This window comes from Anolis sagrei, chromosome 2 (assembly GCF_037176765.1).
Source record: "Anolis sagrei isolate rAnoSag1 chromosome 2, rAnoSag1.mat, whole genome shotgun sequence".
In the NCBI taxonomy this organism is placed as follows: Eukaryota; Metazoa; Chordata; class Lepidosauria; order Squamata; family Dactyloidae; genus Anolis; species Anolis sagrei.
Genome location: NC_090022.1, coordinates 1,518,202 through 1,538,904, shown reverse-complemented (window position 1 = coordinate 1,538,904; position 20,703 = coordinate 1,518,202). Strand labels below are relative to the sequence as shown.

Sequence of the window (20,703 nt, the reverse complement as noted above, 5' to 3'; positions counted from 1 at the left end):
TGGATGGCCATCTGTCAGAGATGTTTTGATTGTGCTTTTCCTAGAATGGAGTTGCATTGGATGGCCCATGCAGTCTCTTCCAACTCTATTATTATTATTATTGAGGCTGGATGGCCATCTGTCAGGGATGTTTTGATAGTGCTTTTCCTGCAGGGCAGAATGGGGTTGGATTGGATGGCCCATGCAGTCTCTTCCATTCCTATTATTATTATTATTAATACTATTATTATGATTGAGGCTGGATGGCCATCTGTCAGGGATGCTTTGATTGTGCTTTTCCTGCAGGGCAGAATGGGGTTGGACTGGATGGCCCATGCAGTCTCTTCCAACTTTAGGATTCTATGAGTGTGGCCTAGTTTGAGCTGCAACTCTCATGAGTTCAGCAATGGCCAAAGAGAGACTGCAGCAAAGCGGCACCGCGCATGCGCCCCTCCTCCGCCTCCTCTCTCCCTCCCCCGCCCATTGGCGCATGCGCCTCCGCCCCTTCTCCCTCTCGCGTGCTCCTTCCCGTGGCGCATGCGCGCAGGGCACCGAGAGTCGGGAGGGGCGCGCCTGCGCAGTGGGACTCTCCGGGCGTCGCGGGAGCCATGCTGACTTTGCCCCAAAGAGGCGCCTCGGCGGGGGAGGAGGACCGACCCCCCCTCAAAATTTCCTCTCTTTCGTTTCCAGCGGGATTTTCGACGCCGGCGCGGGATTCTTTCGTTTCCTGAGGCGGAAAAAGGAGCAGGCCGCGGAAGGAGGAGGAGGGGGAGGAGCCCCCCTCACAAAGTCACCATCCGGGCATTTTCCCCCTCAGGGTCACGTGCCGGACGGAAGCCAATGGGAGCGCCGCGACGTCCATATTGCCTCGGTTACCCGCCTTGGTCCTGCCGCGCCTGCTTGGATCGAAACAACAAGAAGATTTCAATATATAGATACTTAAAACTAATATTTTTCTACAATTTTTTTCAAAACTTCGACGCCTGACTCGGAAGAAGCCCAAGATGGAAGCTCTCGGCCGGGCGGCCAATGGGGTGAGCCCCTGGCGGCCACGTGACCTCCCCGGATGGTCCTGTCCGTCAAGCCTTTCTTCCCGCCTCCTCGGCAGCCCGCGGGCCAATCAGGGGCCGGGACGGGCGGCGGCCTCTTAAAGGGCCAGCTGCCGTTACGTAAAGGGGGAAGTTGGCTGTCACGTGGCACCTGACCAAGGGGGCCCCTTTTTTTTCCGAGGGGGGAGGAGGAGGAGCGTCTCCGAAGAAGGGGGGCCCGCCCGCGCCCCCCCGCCGCTGCTCCCTGCCACCGTCTCCAGGATATGCCCCCCTTGTGTGCTAAAGCTGCAGAGGCGGAGGAGGAAGACATGCCTCCCAGGAAGAAGAAGAAGGCTGCGGGTAAACTCACACATTCCATGGCTTTTTTGGGGGGGGGGGTGAGAAGGGAGGGGCCTTTTGCGTCGTTCAGCATTGCTTTATGAGTTTTTTTGGGGGGGGATAAGCATGGCGCCTCTTTCGAAATGGGGAGGGGGTGGGGGGTAGGGGGTTTTGTTGTGCTCCAAAGCAAGACCTTTGACCTCTCAGGACACAAAGGGGGTTTGGGGTCAGAATGGGGCCAGCTCTTCTCTTTATGTGTATGTGTGTGTGTGCCTTTCAAGCCTGACTATAGATTTGCAGCTTCATTGGGGGGCCATTTTGGGGTGTTGTGTGTTTACTGTGCTTCTCTCCCTGTTTCCTATTTTCTCCTTCTCCAAGATGGAGTCCACTGCTGTTCATTGAGAGTGCATACAGTTGGTGTGTGTGTGTGGGTGGAGAGGGAGGTTGTGCTTCACTGTGTGCTTCTCTCCCTCCCCTTTTCCCTTTGTCCTTCCTTCCCCCCTTTTTTTTCCAAGATGGAGGCCACTGCTGTGTCATTGCTGGAGGAGGAGGAGGCGCCAGGCCTGGGATTATTACAGAGAAGGAGGAGGAAACTGGGCACAAAGGCACCCAGCTGCCTAGCCTCCACCCTGGAGGGGCCTCCACTTCCTCTTTCGGCCCCCTTTATCCCCCTTTTGTGTGTTTTGGCAGCTGTCTGGGACAGCCAGCCAACTTTCCCCCCCTGTTTTGTGCTTTCCAAAATGGCTGCACCACTGTTGCGGCATGGAGCTTCCTCCCGCTTCTCCGCCTTTGTCAACAGGCAAAGCACTCTCTCCTCCTTTCATTCAGTGAGAAAGAAAGCAAGCAAGAAAGAGAAAAACCAGCCCCCCATGCCAGGATGTGACTCACCGCAGCACCAGAGGCAGCCAGAACAATCTGGTAGCCCGTTTCCAAGGGAAAGCCATGGCTAAGAAAAGGCATGGGAGGACAGAAGGAAAGAAGGAAAGGGGTCTCCTTCCCTTGCTTCATCTTGGGAGAGCCCTGAGAATAATAATAATAATACTTTATTTGTTATCCCAAGAGACTCGGTGCGGCTTACAGGAGGCCAAGCCCAAATACAAGAATACAAGAATTGTTTTTTCTGGGGGGCATGCCTACCACTGGCGTGTTTCTCTACCATAATAATAATAATAATAATAATTATAATTATAATAATAATAATGTATTTATTTATATACTACTCTATCTCCTGGGGGGACTCAGAACAGTTTCTAAGTAAAATCATCAAAACATACAAAGTAAACAACATAACCATAAGATTAACAAAACAATGTAAGCATAAAAATTCTTGCCATAACACACATATATATAAAAGTAATCCTGCCAATATTATAATGGTATAGTATAATATAGTAATTGTAATACTGATATTGTGCTTTTTTTGTTGTTGTGTCAGGAGCGACTTGAGAAACTGCACAATATTGTGCTATGCTAATATAATATATTGTATGTATATATATCTTGTAAGCAGCAATGAGTCCCCTTTGGGGTGAGAAGGGCTGCATATAAATGTTGTAAATAAATAAAAAATAATGTGGAGGGAGAGACATACACACACCCCAAGTTCCTGGCTTGGGTGGCCCTTGGAGTCCCTCCCAACTAAGTCCCTGTAATAAACAGACCTTGCACCAACACCCCAAAAGAATAATATAATAATGCTTTATTTACAGGCTGCCTTATCTCCCCAAGGTAGCTGTACCAGGCTTAAAGAGTAGGTGCTGGGAATGCTGGCATGGGCACAGTTCTATAATTTTAAGAAAGGCATGGAAGGACAGAAGGAAAGGGGGTCTTCTTCCCTTGCTTTGCCTTGAGGGGAGCTCCAAGAAGAATCACTTTTTGCGGGTGGGGGGCATGCTTACCACTAGCATTAATGTGGGGACCCCTCTACATACACACACCCCAAGTTCGTGGCCTAGATGGCCCTTGGGGTCCCTCCCAACTAAGCTGCAAGGACAAGAGCCTGTAATAAATAGACCCTGCACCCATACCCCAAAAGAATAATACTTTATAAGCTGTCCTATCTCCCCAGTCTTAAATAGTAGGTGGCATGGGCACAGTTCTATAATTTTAAATAGGAAGGACAATATCCTCCTCATTGGCCCTGTTTCTCCTCCCAAAAGAAGCTAGATTTTGTCTCAAACATGGCAGGGGGGTTCCTAGTTGTGGCAGCCCCTTCGGAGGGCTCCAGAATGGTTTCCCTTTGGGGTTGGGGTGCGGCCCTGCCCTCCTGCCACCCAGGAAGGGGCCTGGCCTCTTTTGGAAGGGAGGAGCGGCCGGCCGGCAGATCACAGGGACTCCAATTTGGGGGGAAATGAGGATGATGGGAAGGCCTGGCAGTGCCCCTTTCTCCTCCCACTTGAGTTCTGCAGGAGTCCTGCTTTTTAGCTGCCCTATGGGTCTTGTTTTATAATGATAATAATAATAACATAGTCCTAGACACTTGGGAAGAGTTCGACATGATTTTGTGATACGAAATCCAGCATATTGATCTCATTTGCTGTGTTTTGTGTTAGTAAAATAATACGAATATAACAGCCAGCAGAGTGACCTTGTTTGCTGTGTATTGATCTTTTAATGTTTCAAGTAATAATAATATAATGATAATGTGTAGGTAGGCAAGGCATTGTGTGCTGGTCAAAGGAGCTTTGAAGCTGACCTCTGGCCTGAGTCCTGGGCATGTCGTGGACTGAGGGGGGCTCCACTCTCTGCGACATTTCCTCCTGACCTTTCCCCCTTTTACCCCTGGCCTGAGTGTTGGACATATGGTGTGGACTGAGGGGGGCTCCATTCTCTGTGGCATTTCCTCCTGACCCTTTCTCCCCCATTCTTCCCCTTTTCCTTGGACCAAAGCAGTGCTGAGTCACAAGAGCACCCCGGAAGGGACCGCTGCATGGGTCCTTGGCCTGGGTGGTTGTAGGTTTTTTTCGGGCTATATGGCCATGGTCTAGAAGCATTCTCTCCTTGGCCTGGCTTCTCTGGGGCCGGTCATTTATGGAAGGCTTTCCTGGCTGGAATCACTGGGTTGCCTCGCTATGTTCCAGAAGCATTCTCTCCTGACCTTTCATCCACATGTATGGCAGGCATCCTTGTTTATATCCTGCCCCCTTTTCCTGAAGGCCCCTGAGTCTTTTGTGGAAGGCTTTCAAGGCTGGAAGATGGGGTTGTTGTGAGTTTTCCAGGCTGCTTGGCTATGTTTTAGAAGCATTCTCTCCTGACCTTTCGCCCACATGTATGGCATGCATCCTTGTTTATATCCTGCCCCTTTTCCCTAAAGCCCCCTGAGTCTTTTGTGGAAGGCTGGGTTGTTGTGAGTTTTCCAGGCTGCTTGGCTATGTTGCAGAAGCATTCTCTCCTGACCTTTTGTCCGCATGTGTGGCAGGCATCCTTGTTTATATCCTGCCCCTTTTTCCTGAAGGCCCCATGAGTCTGTTGTGGAAGGCTGGGTTGTTGTGAGTTTTCCAGGCTGTGTTCCAGAAGCATTCTCTCCTGACCTTTCATCCACATGTGTGGCAGGTATCCTTGTTTATATCCTGCCCCTTTTTCCTGAAGGCCCCTGAGTCTGTTGTGGAAAGCTGGGTTGTTGTGAGTTTTCCTGGCTGTGTTCCAGAAGCATTCTCTCCTGACCTTTCATCCACATGTGTGGCAGGCATCCTTGTTTATATCCTGCCCTTTTTTCCCCAGGGTCTTTTGTGGAAGGCTTTCAAGGCTGGAAGATGGGGTTGTTGTGAGTTTCCCAGGCTGCCTGGCTATGTTGCAGAAGCATTCTCTCCTGACCTTTTTCCTGCATCTATGGCAAGCGTCCTTGTTTACATCCCGGCTCCTGTTCCCTGAAGGGCCGTGAGAGGGCCAGGTTTTGGCTCAGGGGGCATTTGGTGGCCCTCCTTCGTGGCCTGACCTGAGCTCCATGCCTCCCCTTGGCGTGGCCGGTGTGCCAGGGCCACGTGCTGCGAGAGAGGAGGAAGCGGTGGCTTCTGGCCTGCCTTGAGCCCCTCCCTGGCGCAGGCCTTGCATGTAAACACCCTCCTAGGGCCATTTTTCTTGAAGGTCCCTGAGGGGGCCACGCTTTTGGCTCAGGAGGCATTTGGTGGCCCTCCTTCGCGGCCTGGCCTGGGCTCCATGCCTCCAGGCCGGGCTTTCCTGTCAGGGGTGCTGGTGTGAAGGGGTGACGCGTGTCAGGCCCGTTTCCCCGGGTGTGTGTGTGTTTGTGGGGCGGTGGCGTGCCCTTCTAGCCGGGGTTCCCCGGCTGGGAGCGGGAAGGCGTTTTTGGCGGGAACCGGGCGCGGAGGGAGCGCTCATTGTTCGCTGCTGGCCCTGCTTTCCCTGGCCACAAAATGGCGCCCGCCCCCTCTTCCTCCTCCGCCCCCCCCCCCCCCCGCGCCACAAAAACAACCAACGGCTGCCTCTCTGCCTCGGCCCCGCCCCCCGCGTGACGTGGCGTCCAATCGCGAGGCAACGAATGGCAAGGCGGGGGAAGAGGGGGAGCGGTGACCGACGGCGATTGTGCCCAATCGGCATCCGGCGGTGGGCTTGGTCCCGCCTACGAGCCGGCAAAGGGGCGTGGCCGGGCGGAGCTGTGACGTCAGCGTCCGCTTTGGCCAATGGGAGCGCGCGGAGCGGCTATATAAGGGCGGCCGAGGGCAGGCCGAGAGGCGCCATTTCGCTGGAGCGGAGGAAGGATTCCGGCCCGAGAGAGAGGGAGCCAGCCAGACAGAGAGTGCGCGCGCATCCGCCTGCCTGAGGGAGGAGGAAGGAGGAGGAGGAGAAGCGCGGGTGGGCGGACTCAATCCGGAGCCGTCCTCGCGCCTCGGCGGGCCCTCCTCCCGGCTTCCGTAGCGGTTTTGTTGACCTCCCTCTTCCCAGTCAGTCAGTCAGTCAGAGAGAAGCGCCGCCGCCTCTCCGTCCCAATCCAGTGCCATCCGCGCCTCGGACCCAGGCGGCGCCACTCGGGACCGGCTCCCCCTGACGCGGCGGGCTCCCGGGAAGGCGGCGAGCCCGGTATTGGCGGCGCCGGCGCGGGGCGGAGCTCCCGGGGCTTCCGGAAAGGGGCGCCCCCCCTCCTCCGGCTCGCTCTCCCTCAGCTCGCGAAAAGGCCGCCATTTTCTGAGCGCCGATTGGGCCTCAAGAGAGGGATGCGCCGGCCGTGAGCCGGGAGGGCCCCGCTCGCAGGCCTGGTTCTCCGCCCCGGAGCAAAGTGGGGGGGCCCAACCGGGAGAGCGCTGCCCCGCCCGGAGGAAGAGGCATGCTCCAGAACGTCAACCCCGCCGCCGCCAAGTACGTAACCGGGGCGCCGAGCGAGCGAGCGGGGGAAGGAAGGAGGGATGAGGGAGAGGTTGTGTTGACATGGAGGAGGCGAGGCCCCCCCCCCCTCTCTCTCTCTCTCTCTCTCTCTCTCTCTCTCTCTCTCTCTCTGCGGGTCTCGCTTGACATCACCGTCGCCTAGCAACCGCCCCAGACGCCCGCCTTGCTTTGCCTTGCTTTCCTGCCTGCCTTTGGCTGCCTCCTCCTTTCCCCGGCTTACAAACCGCTCGCAGTTAAGGACAAGCATAGGAAGCTACCCCTCGGGAAGAAGGGACGTCCACTCAGGCGGGGAAAGGGGTCTCCTTCACTGAAGCCCCAGTCCTCGTTTCCACAACAAACCACATTTCCCAAAATCTAGTTCTCACAGGGACAGATATCAATAGTATAAAACAATATATTGTATTTACATATAATATTGATAATATTTTAAGGTAATACAATATAATATTACTAATAATACTATAGTATAATGGTATAGTGCAATATAGTAATTTAAAATACTAATATTGTGCTACGGTAATATAATATATTATGTTTGCATATAATATTGACAGTATTTTAAGGTAATACAATATAATATTACTAATAATGCTATAGTATACCGTTATTAGTAATATTACATGTAATAAAAATATATAACTATATCATATTACTATTAGATCATTTTACATACTAATATTGTGCTATGGTAATATAATATATTATATTTACATATAATATTGATAATATGTAAAACAATATACTAATATTGTGCTATGGTAATGTAATGTATTTACATGTAATACTGAAAATATAATGTAAAATGATGTACTAATAGTAATATGATATAGTTATATATTTTTATTACATGTAATATTACTAATAATATGACAGTATAATGGTATAGTACAATATAGTAATATATACTAATATTGTGCTCTGGCAATATATATTGTATTTACATATAATATTGATACTATTTTAAGGTAATACAATATAATACTAATATTGTGCTATGGTAATAATATATATTGTATTTGCATATAATATTGATAATATTTTAATACAATATAATACTACTAATAATACAATATTATAGTTATATACATTGTATTACATGTAATACCAATAATGCTATAGTATAATGGTATACAGCAATATAGTAAATTATAATACTAATATTGTACAGTGGTAATAATATAATATATTGTATTTACATATAATATTGATAATATTTTAATATAATACAATATTATAGTTATATATTTGATATTACATGTAACATTAATAATACTACAGTATAATGGTATAGTAAATATAGTAGTGATATACTACTAATAATAATATATTATAGTTATATATTTTATATTACATGTAATATTGCTAATACTACAGTATAATGATATGGTGCAATACAGTAACTTAAAATACTAATATTGTGCTGTGGTAATATAATATATTGTAATTAAATACAATATTGATACTATAATGTAAAATGGTATAATACTAATAATAATAAGATATTATAGTTATATATTTTGTATTACATGTAATATTACTAATAATTCTACAGTAGAATGGTATAGTGCAATATAGTAATTTATAATAATATTGTGCTGTGGTAATAATATAATGTAATATTACTAATAATGGTACAGTATAATGGTATAGTGCAATATAGTAATATATAATACTAATATTGTGCTATGGTAATATATATTGTATTTACATATATTGATAATATTTTAAGGTAATACAATATAATACTAATATTGTGCTATGGCAATAATATAATATATTGTATTTACATATAGTATTGATAATATAATGTAAAATGATGTAATACTACTAATAATGATATTATAGTTATATATTTTACATTACATGTAATATTACTAATAATGGTACAGTATAATGGTATAGTGCAATATAGTAATTTAAATACTAATAAAGTGCTATGGTAATATATATTGTATTTACATATATTGATAATATTATAAGGTTATACAATATAATACTAGTATTGTGCTATGGTAATATATTGTATTTACATATAATGTTGATAATATAATGTGAAATGATATATTACTAATAATGAACAGTATAATGGTATAGTACAACGTAGTAATATATAATACTAATATTGTGCTATGGTAATATATATTGTATTGGCATAAAATATTGATAATATATTGAAAAATGATATAATACTACTAATACTATGATATTATAGTTATATTTTTATATTGCATGTAATATTACTGATAATGCTACAGTATAATGGTATAGTGCAATATAGTAATTTAAAATACTAATATTCTGCTGTGGTAATAATATAATGTATTTACATATAATATTGATAATAAAATGTAAAATGATATAATAGTAATAATAATATGATATTATAGTTATATATTTTATATTACATGTAATGTAATATTGCTAATAATGCTACATTATGGTATAGTGCAATATAGTAATTTAAAATACTAATATTCTGCTGTGGTAATAATGTATTTACATATAATATTGATAATGTAAAATGATAAAATACTAATAATATGATATTATAAATATGTATTTCATATTACATGTAAAATTACTAATATTACACTATAATAGTATACTACAACATAGTAAGATATAATACTAATATTGTGCTATGGTTATAATATATTGTATTTACATGTTATTTGGAAGGACATAATTATAATATAATATATTGTATATGCATAGAATATTGATCATATTATAATGTAATACAATATAATACTGCTAATAATACAATATCATAATTATATTTTATATTACATGCAATATTACTAATAATATTACACCATAATGGCATAGTGCAATATATAATATTGTGCTGTGATAATAATATAATATATTGTATTTATGTATTATTTGTAAGCTGTTCTGAGTCCCCTATGGAGTGAGAAAGGTAGCATATAAATGTCATGCATACATAAATAAATTGTACATACATATAATATTAATAATATTGTAATGTAGTACAGTATAAAACTACTACTAATACAATGCAATTATATATTTTATATTATGTGTAATATTGCTAATATTACACTATAATGTTATAGTGCAATATAGTAATTTATAATTCTAATATTGTGCTGTGGTAATAATATAATATATTGTATTTACATATAATGATAGTATTGTAATGTAATACAATATAATACTACTAATAATACAATATTATAATTTTATATTTTATATTATATGTAATATTACTAATAATACTACAGTATGGTATAATACAATGTAGTAATATATAATACTAATATTGTGCTATAGTAATATCATATATTGTATTTACATATAATATTGATAATATAATGTGAAATGATATACTAATAATATGATAATATAGTTATATATTTTATTTTGCATGCAATATTAATAATAATGCTACAGTATAATGGTAGAGTGCAATATAGTAATTTATAATACTAATATTGCGCTGTGGTAATAATATAATATACTGTATTTACATATAATATTGATAATATTATAATGTAAAACAATATAATACTAACGTTATGCTATGGTAATAATATAATGTAATGTATTTACATATTACTTGTAAGCCACTCTGAGTCCCCTTCAGGGTGAGAGGGGCGCCATAAATAAATAAACAAATCTTTATTTACACCCTGCCCCATCTTCCCATAGAGCCATGGTCCATATATAACCAAACAAACAAGTACAATAAATGATATAACCAAACATAATCACACATTAGTTAATAAAGCAAGATAACATAATAATAATAATAATAATAATAATAATAATAACCCTTGCTTTGTATTCCACCCTATCTCCTCAAGGGGACTCATGGCGGATTCCAATGTAACAACAGCAAACATTCCATGCCTTTGTAAAACAAACATATGAAAATAATATAAAAATCTAATCTCAAATTAAAGCCTAACATCCATAAATTAAACTACAGGTAGTCAAACAAAATTATATAATAATATAAACAAGCATCCACATTAATTTACAATAGCCAACTAAAGTTCACAAAGAAGTGTGGGTTGGTTGTGTACTCGAATGCTATAAACATAAATAGTTTTGTACACAATAGACAGAAAGGGAGGGGAAATCTGAACAGAGGTGCAAACAGTAAAACAAACCCTGCAGGGGTATTGACCCTTCCCTTTGCTATCCAAACACTAAAAAGATGTCCCTGTTCCAACTTACAAACATATCCAATTTAAGAACAGACCTGCAGAACCTCTCTTGCTTGTAACTTGGGGACTGCCTGTAGTAGCTCACTCTGACACCACTAACTAGCCAATGTTAGCAGGTACTACATGCAGTCCCCAAGTGGCTGTCCTTGCTGCTCAGGAGAGCACACCTGCCCTGCCTCGCCCCCTTGGAGCCCCCCAGTGGGATGTGGCAGCTCAGAAGGCCAATGCCATTCCAGGTTGCATCCATAGCAGTGCCCAGGTTCTGGTTGTTTTGGACTTCAGCTCCCAGAAGCCTCCACTACTTTGGCCAATGATTCTGGGAGGTGAAGTTCAAAACACCTGGAACTCTCCAGAGTCAAGAAAGGCAGGGTAGAAATGAAGTAGTAATAAATTGAATCCAGGGGAGTTATGGTTCCCCCCCCCTTCTGTGTCCAGTTCTGGACCTGTTTGGGTGGCTGGGGTGAGAGCCATGTTTAGGCACAGGGTGCCCCAAAATTCACCACACAAAAGGAGAGTGGGGAATTATAGCTAAATGTACTATCACTTTTTAAAATATGTACAAAACACTGTGTGTGTTGGCCACCTCTTTCCAAACTTCCCAACAACACCTGTTATTTGGGAATTTCACATCAAATGTTTCTAATCTTTCCATGTAAGCTGCAGGTTTTACGATCAGGGGTCCTTGCAGGCCATAACATGATCATATACTACGGCTGTGTTATTTTTCCTTATGCATGGAAATTTTGGGGATGCCCTGTATTTGGAAGGAGGGCAGGCTTGTTTTCTGCTGCTGTGGATTCAAATCGCAGGAAAAGAGTTAGGTTCCTGGATTGTGGGAAGAACACCCTGACCGTAAGAAAGAAGAATATGCTGCTGCCTCAATGTCTGTCAAGGTTTTAATGCAGAGGCTGGATGGCCATCTGTCATGAAGGCTTGGATTGTGTCTCCCTGCCTGGCCAAAGGAGGTTGGACTGGAAGGATCATAAGGATCCCTTCAAGCCCTAGAATTCCATGGTTTTATTCCACCTGTTGTCCCTCCCAATGGTGGAGATTACGTCGGGAGGGCCGGGGATGGTGGGCACAAGGGCAGTTGGCAAAGTCAGCGTTGGCATTTTGCTTTTGGTGCTTCTTGTCCTGGTGGAGAAGCCCCTGTCGTCCCTCCTGGTGTCTTTTGGGCTTCTTGGGAAAGCCTTGTGAAAGGCCTGCTGTGAGAGGAGGATGTGCTCGGGGTTCCCTTGCCTTGACGCCCACTCTCCTTCAGTTGTGGGATGGATTTGTGGCTTTCTTCATTCACCTCCCAACCACGTAGGCTCTCTCTGGTCCTTTTCTAGGCCTTCCAGTGCAGCTGTATAGTATTCTTTCAATAGAGTTTGCTTTCTCTGGCTTCCTTTCTTGACCTTTGAGGTGCAGCCCCCGGTTGTTTCCGCATTGGCTCCCCTGACACATTTTCAGTGACACCCAGAAGGCAGCATGGCTTGGGTATCCCTGTGTGGCCTTGTGGGTTTGTGTGGTCAAGGCATTTCCAGTCTTTATTTCTAGAATGAAGGTCTAGAGAGTGACTCGCTATGGGGTAAAGCAGTGGTTCTCAATCTGTGGGTCCCCAGGTGTTTTTGGCCTACAACTCCCAGAAATTGCAGTCACTTTACCAGCTGTTAGGATTTCTGGGAGTTGAAGGCGATAACATCTGGAGACCCACAGGTTGAGAACCAGTGGGGTAAAAGGCAGGTGATGTGGCTTCTCTCCCCCCCCCCCACCCCTGCACATATCACCCTGTCCCCTAGGGAGGTGGGTGGTGCTTGAGTATTGCTGTGTCATTTGTGTCCTTAGGGCTGTTGCGTTGAATTGTGCAATGTCTCCCCATTCCCATTTGAAGCTGCCTTGCTGCTGGGAGGGTTGATCAGCTTATAATTTCCTTGTGCTTAGCTGCACTGGTTGGGTCTCCGCCTGCCCTTCCTTTTCCTATGGGCAAAGCTGTCAGGTTGGTTTGGCATCCTCTTTTCCCCTCTCTGTTAGCTCCACTCCTCTCCCAAGGACCCCCCCCCCCCAACAGCCAGGTTCTGAAGGTGGGCAGGGAAGGGGGTTGTGTGTAGGCTTCCTGTGAAGTGGCCCGGCAGCAGAGCAGTAACCGGCAGCAGTGTGATGTGACTGGGAGGTTGCAGAAGTTCTCAGGTCAAGGGGAGCTTTCACTGGGGGCTGCAGGAGTTCCTTGCAACTCATACCTTCCTTTGCTGGACTGCGTGCAGATGTTGTGCTTTCTTTAGCCGGCTGTATGGCAACCACTTTCTCTGTGTCAGAAGCTGTTGCAGCCGATTGAATTGGTCACCTGGGGCTTTGAGGCTAGTGTCTATTATCCTTGTCTTGCAGGACCCTGGGGGAGGGCAATGCCACCTTGGTGGGCCTGGCAGTGGAGTCTGCGCCTCCGGGGAAGCGGATCCGCAAGCCGTCGCTGCTCTACGAGGGTTTTGAGGGCCCACCGAATATGGCTGCTTCGGCACCGTCCCTCCCACTCAGCCCGGCCATCCCGACCCCTCCAGAGGTGGCCAACCCCAAGAAGCCTGGCCGGGTCACCAACCAATTGCAGTACCTCCACAAGGTGGTCATGAAGGCTCTGTGGAAGCACCAGTTCGCTTGGCCCTTCCGCCAGCCCGTGGACGCCATCAAGCTGGGCCTGCCGGTAATGGGCCTCTCTTGCCTTTTGGAGGGATGGTGGGGGGGAGGGGGGTACACGTGGAATGTGCACATGCAGCATGTCTGGGCTGTACATTGAGGTACTTTTTGAGGGTTGGGGGAGGCTCCTGTGCTCCTTGGGGTGGAAGAAGCCTTCCGCTCCTGCTCCATGGCCTTTGGGGGATCCTTGGCTCCTCTGCCTGAGTCCTGGGGAGCAGCAGACAGTGCTGTGGTTGTGCTGGGCCTGCCTCCAAGCCCTATTGGCTTTGGCTCCCCTTCACCTGTCCCCCACCCGCAAAAGCATTCCTTCCTTCCTGCCTTTGGTCCTCCCTGATGCCCCCTACAAAGGTATGGATGAGACGATGCAGCCGCTTGAGCACTATCACGCCGCCGCCCCCTTGATCTAATCTCTTGTCCCCTGAATGCGTTTTGCAGATTCCCATCCATGACTTTGTAGAAGACATCAAGTGGCCCCCAAATTAAAGGCCAGCGCCTGTGGCACCTAAGGAGTTAAAGCCCAGAGGTAACATTGAGCAAATACACGGTCCAGTCAGGTCTCTCTTTGCCCGGCTCCCGGAGGGTGCCAAGCAGGGCAGATAAGGCTTTTCAGTGCAGTCCTCCTCTGGGCAGCTCCTCCTTTGGGGCCTAGGCCCTGAGCTTCCCCCAGGAAGGAGCAGCGGAGCCAAGCAAGCAGAAGGGAACCCTCTCTGAGCACGTCCTCTGGGGTAATTGATTGTGGGATGCAAAGAAGGCTTTTGGGGCACAGTATGCATCCCTACACCCCCCCCCCCCCAATATTGTGGCCTTGGCCTAATAGAGCTCCAGGCATTGGACCAGCTTGTGACCCTGGCTGTGTCTCTATTGAGGAAGGTGGCCGTGGGGGCAGCTGGCTGTCCATCCAACTCATGGCCCCCTTCCCTTCTCCCCCAGGATTACCACAAGATCATCAAGCAGCCGATGGACATGGGCACCATCAAGCGGCGCCTGGAGAACAACTACTACTGGAGCTCAGCTGAGTGCATGCAGGACTTCAACACCATGTTCACCAATTGTTACATCTACAACAAGGTGAGGAGCCCCTTGCCTTGGCAGAAGCAATTTGTGGGGGTGGGGGTGGCAGAGCCCTACTTCCTGAATATACAAGTTCATGTGGAGGGTGCGAGGAGGAGAGGCGGCTGGGTCCCTGGGGAGAGTGGGAGGAAGGCTGGAGGAGCAGGGAAGAACAGTGCTGAATAGAGCATAGTGAGTGGAATCAAAATCTTGGAAGGGGACCCCAGGGCCATGTAGTCCACCCCCTGCCACAAAGAGAAAGCTCTGGTGAAAGACACCCATCCATTCTCTGTTAGTGGTTAGAGTCAAGCAAGTCTTCCCACTAGTTAGATTGAACTGGTGCTTGGGAGTTACAGGCAGTGACCAAGTTACAAACAAGATATTAAGGTGAGATCCGACAGTTAAATGAAGTCTCGGAATTTAAAACCCAACTGGAGACCCCTTTCTTTCAGCAGGCCTACCCAGTCCACTTTCAGTCATGAGTTTTGATTTGCATTCTGTTACCACTAGATGGCAATTCTGTAGCTATGAAACTTAGTAATTTATTGTAGTTTGGTGTTTATTTTTTTTAATTTGTTGTATCTCTCCTCAAGCAGTCAGGAGAGGCTAATTATACTGTTAATATTAATATAGCTTCCAGGGGGAATTTCCCTTCTTAGGGGCAGATTTTCCTCACTTCCTGTTGTCTCAGCCCTGTTATTAACTAGGAGCTGTTTGTAGGTGTTTGTAACTCGGGGATTGCCTTATATGCTTTAACATTGACTTCGCCCCTCTCCCCCCCCACGCTTCCATTCCCTTCCATCCCAGTTCAATTAGCCTGCCTTTTACTGGCTGTGTTTCTTTGGAGGAGCCCTTCCTCTAAGGCTGAGGAAGGAGGGTGATGTCCCTGAGGCCCCTGGGGTGTTTCCAGGGCTGCGTGGGGATCTGATCCCTGGTCTCCCTGAATCCTTGACTGGCGCTCCATCGCCATGTGGCACTGGCATCTTCCTCAGGGCATTACGGTGTGGTGGCTACTGCTTTGCCTTTCTGCCCTCCTGTTGCCCCAGAGGCCTCCTCTGATGCCCTTTCCTTTCTTGCAGCCCACAGATGACATTGTGCTGATGGCCCAAACCTTGGAGAAGATCTTCCTGCAGAAGGTGGCTCAGATGCCTCAGGAGGAGCAGGAGGTGGTGGTGACTGTGGCCAAGAACAGCCACAAGAAGGGGGCCTCCCGGGCGGCAGGTAATGGCCGCAGGGCTGGAAGTGGGGAGCAAGGAGGTGGATGGCCTGGGCTCCCCCCACTGAGCAGGGCTGCCTCTGTTTCCCCAGCGCTCCTAGCAGCCACCAACGCCCAGCAAGTCCCGGCCGTCTCTTCAGTGTCCCAGACGCAGCTTCTCCCGGCCACCCCTGTTGCCAGCGCCGCAGACATCCCCACCACGGTCATCAACATCCCACACCCGTCGGTCATCTCCGCACTGAAACCCCTCCACACTGCTGCTGCTTCCTCCCAGCCCCTGCTGTCCGTCCCTGCCCCCACGCAGCCCCTGGCCAAAGTAAGTGGCTTTGGAATCATAAGAGCTGGGAACGTAGGGTCCCAGCAGGGAGGAGCCTCTTTACGGAGAAGTCCAGAGGAGAAGTCCAGGGATTCCTGAAGGCCCAGAACTAGGAGGGAGACTTCAGTTGCAGCACCAAGCGCTTGAGCCTGAGTGTCTCTGCTTTGGAAGAAAAGTAATCATGGATTCATAGTTAGTGGAAGAGACCACAAGGGGCATCCACTCCAACTCCATTCTACCACGCTTTGTTCTGGGCTTTCAAGCCGTTTTTGATTTCTGGAGAACCTAAAACTGGCATGGGTAAACTTTGGCCCTTCAGGTGTTTTGGACTTCAACTCCCACAATTCCCAACAATTGTTGGGAATGGTAAGATTTGAAATCCAAAACCCACACCTTCCCAAAAGAAATTAAAACACTTCTCTCCCTCCCTTTCTTCTTTCAAGCACCAATTAAAAACTTAACCGTTTAGACAAGCCTTTAGTGAAGGATGCTGAGTTGGAGTGATAAGAAATGCCATAATGTTGTGGACTGGAACAAAGTGCAATATAATCTGACATGATATCACAAGAATGTGCATGCATATTGTTGTTTCATGATGTTTTATACTTATTATCTATGTATGTGGACTGTTGTTTACATGATTTTAATATGTTGTAAGCCACTTTGGATCCTGTGAAGGAGAAAAGTGGGATATAAAGAAGGATTTATTCTGATTATAAATATTATAAAACACCGGGAGGGAAGGCCGAAGTTTGCCCCTGCCTGTCTCTAAGGGAGTTGATGGTGGGGATTTTCTTGGTAAGGTTTGATCAGAGAAGGTTTGCTCCTGCCTTCCTCTAAGGGCGTGTGCCTTACTCTGAGTCGGCCAGTATGTCTCAGTGGGGATTCAAGCCTGACTTGCCAATGTCATAGTCTTAACCCTGCTTGGATCGATATAAAAGGCAAAAGCTTTCTAGCTCTGAAATAGGGGATGGGGGCCCACCCTGCCCAGTGGGCCTCTTTTGAGCCTCCTGCTGTTCCTCCTGCAGAAGAAGGGCGTGAAGCGGAAAGCAGACACCACCACCCCAACCCCGACGGCCATCATTGCCACCAGCGGCGGAGGAGGGGGCATCAGCGGAGGAGGAGGAGGGGGCGTTGGTGTTGGCATTGGCGTTGGAGAGTCCTCCCCACTGGGTGCGGGGGCCCCTTCCCCACTGGCGGAGGGGGGCAAGGCGGCCAAGATCCCAGCGCGGCGGGAGAGCGGGCGCCCCATCAAGCCCCCCCGCAAGGACCTGCCGGACTCCCAGCAGCACCAGACCTCCAAGCGGGGCAAGCTCTCGGAGCAGCTCAAGTACTGCAACGGCATCCTCAAGGAGCTGGTCTCCAAGAAGCACGCCGCCTACGCCTGGCCTTTCTACAAGCCGGTGGACGCCTCCGCCCTGGGCCTCCACGACTACCACGAGATCATCAAGCACCCCATGGACCTCAGCACCATCAAGGTAGGCAGGCAGGCTTTGCTTGGCCTTGCAAGGCTCACACTTCTGTCCCTGTATTTGCGCATTTTGTGTTCGTGCCCAGTTGAAGCATGGCTGGTGGTTTGCGCACCTGGAAGGGAGCGGATTCCTCTTCCAGAGCATATCTTTGGGGAGTAGATTCTAGAATCCTAGAGTTGGAAGGGACCCCAAAGTCCATCCAGTCCAACCTCTTCTTTCAGGCTGGTGCACACATAGAATCCTAGAGTTGGAAGAGACCTTGTGGGCCATTCAGTCCAACCCCATTCTGCCTTCAAAGCACCCCCGATAGATGGCCACCCAGGCTCCGCTTCAAAGCCTCCAAAGAAGGAGCCTCCACCACACATGGATAGAGAGAAAGAGAGTTCCCATGCTGAACAGCTCTCTCTCTCTCTCTCCCTCTCTCCCTCTCTCCCTCTCCCTCCCAGTCAGCAAGTTCTTTCTCATGTTCAGGTGGAATCTCCTTTTTTCCCCTGTAGTTTGAATTCATTGTTCTTTGATATGATTAAAGCACCCCCAACAGATGCACATCTAGCCTCAATTCAGAAACCTCCAAAGAAGGTGATGCCAATGAATTCCCAGTCAGCAGCAGCAGCCAATTCCTTTCCCAAACAGGTCTTATGGTTGGGAAGTTCTTCCCAATGTTGTTGGAATCTCTTTTCCTGCCATTTAAATCCATTGCATCCCAGTCTGTACATTGGCAGAAAATAAGCTTACCCTCCCGCACTGTCTGCCCTCCCTCTGTTCAAGGGTTCATCCATAGAATCATAGAGTTGGAAGAGACCTCATGGGCCATCCAGTCCAACCCCCTGCCAAGAAGCAGGAATATTGCATTCAAAGCTCCCCTGACAGATGGCCATCTAGCCCATGGCTCTCTCTTCTCCAAGCTGAACAGTCCCAGCTCTTTAAGCCACTCTTCAGAGGGATTCAGGGTTTCCAGAACTTTGACCATTTTGGTGGTCCTTCTCTGAAAAAGTTCCCATTGAAAGTCCGTATCCATATTTTGAGTTTTGTTGCCCAGAACTGGACAGTGGGATTATGGCTTCCTTTGATCTAGATCAGGCCTGGGCCCACTTCACCCTCCCTCCTGGTGTTTTGGACTCCAACTCCCACAATTCCTAATAGACGGTAAGTCATTAGGAATTGTGGGAGTTGAAGTCCAAAACACCTGGAGAGCCCAAGTTTGCCTATGCCTGATCCTGGAATCCCTCTGATGCAGTCCAAAATTGTATTGGCCATTTTTGCTGCTGCATATTATTCTGGGCTGCGTCCCTAGGAGTTTAGTGATCCTGGTTGATGAGTGGGCGCGCTGTGTGTGTGGCTGCCAGGCTTGCTGAGGAAAGCTTTATTGGCTGAATTTTTAAAAGGCATTAATTGGGCCCCTCCCCAGAAGTCCTGTGCCAAAGTTTTTGAAGGAAGCACGAGGGGGCGCTGTGCTGTTTGAAGTGAACTGTTTCTAACTTTTTAATGGGATCGTGTTGATTTCACTGGGTCACCGAGTGTTTCAGTACTCTGTGTCAAAGTTTCTCAAACTGTGCTTTCCCACAATTCCTAGCAACTGATCGGCTGTCTGGGATTTATGGGAACTGAAGTTGCAAAACACCCAGAAGAGCACAGTTTGAGAAACTCTATAGAGTTTATTTATTTATTTATTTACAATATTTATATACTGTATATATAGGGGTGAGAAAAGCGGTATATAAATACTGTAGAGTTAATTCTATTTCAGTGGTCATTTGTGTGTGTTAGTATTCATATTGTTTCACATGGTGCAATGCTTTGAATTCCCAGTTTTGGAAATAATTGGATAGCAATAAATAGGACAGTTACAGCAGTAGCTGAACGGGACCCCAATGACTGTTTTGCACAATGGCATCACTCCTGAGCTGCTCCTCCAATCTCTGTTTAAAGATCTTGGAAATAGAAGAGCCTGGGTTGCTGTGCTTTTTCTGGGCTGTCTGGCTGTGTTCCAGAAGCATTCTCTCCTGACGTTTTGCCCACATCTATGGCTGGCATCCTCAGAGATTATGAGGTCTCTTGGAAACTAGACAAGTGGGGTTTATACATCTGAGGAAAGTCAGGCAGGGTGGGGAAAAGTGTGTTGGAGGCAAGTGTAAATGTTGCAATTGATCACCTTGATTAGCATTTAATGGCCTTCTAATCAAGATGATCAACTGCAGCATTCACACTTGCCTCAAGCAGGCAAGAGTTCTTTCTCCCACCCTGGACATCATTCCACCGATATATAAACCCCATTTGCCTAGTTTCCAACAGACCTCACAACCTCTGAGGATGCCTGCCAGAGATGCTGACGAAATGCCAGGAGACAATGCTTCTGGAACATGGCCAGACAGCCCAGAAAACTCACAGCAACCCATTGATTCTGGCTATGAAAGCGTTCGATAACACATAGGAGAGTTTGTTAGACTCAGAGGCCGCCCTGTCCAGAGTTTTTTCCCTTGTGTTGGAAAGAATCTCTGTTGTGATCCCATTGGTTTGTGGAATTGCCATAGCCAACGGTTTTTTTTTTAATTACATGAATCACTTCAAAATGAATTCCGTTGACTCTACCATGATGGGAAAGCACCCCAAGGGCCATCTAGTCCATCCCCTTTCCGCCCAGCAGGGACACACAACCAGTGTCTCTCAACAGATGGTCATCTAGCCTCTGCTTATAGGCCTATAAAGAGGGCAGAGCTGTTTGGGTAGATAATAATAATAATAATAATAACAATAATAATAATAATAATAATAATAATAACTTTATTTATACCCCGCCACCATCTCCCCAAGGGGCTCAGAGTGGTTTACATGAGGCCAAGACCAAGAGTACATCAATAAACAAAAAACAATAAATACAATACAATTAAAATAAATCACATATAAACAATAACACACAAAGATTAAAACCTATGGCCAGGCCGAATGTAAAAGTTTAAAATTAAAAAATAAATCCTGGGCATGAACATGTAGGATATAACTGGTATAGGGTTTTCCAAGAGAGATGAGGGAACGCAGATTCCTTTCCCTTGCCATCTGAATCCCTTGGTTCCTGCCCTCCCAATCAGCTCTGGAGCCGCAGAAA

General features: G+C 46.6%; 1 protein-coding gene across 5 annotated transcripts in view; it reads left to right on the top strand.

The window, feature by feature from the left end:
- The first annotated feature begins 551 nt into the window (after positions 1-551).
- The window catches only part of LOC132765349 (bromodomain-containing protein 2), a 463,888-nt gene continuing 443,736 nt past the window's right edge, over positions 552-20,703 (top strand). The window contains exons 1-6 of one of the 5 annotated variants that reach the window (XM_060759644.2): positions 552-1,367; positions 13,244-13,553; positions 14,417-14,614; positions 15,676-15,817; positions 15,905-16,128; positions 17,157-17,606. In XM_060759644.2, the coding sequence (XP_060615627.2) occupies positions 13,359-13,553; positions 14,417-14,614; positions 15,676-15,817; positions 15,905-16,128; positions 17,157-17,606 (1,209 nt within the window). In that variant the 5' untranslated portion in view covers positions 552-1,367; positions 13,244-13,358. Of the gene's footprint in view, positions 1,368-6,028; positions 6,657-13,243; positions 13,554-13,981; positions 14,070-14,416; positions 14,615-15,675; positions 15,818-15,904; positions 16,129-17,156; positions 17,607-20,703 lie in introns of those variants that run through there. The other 4 variants (XM_067464872.1, XM_060759642.2, XM_060759643.2 and 1 more) reach the window with 4 other exon arrangements.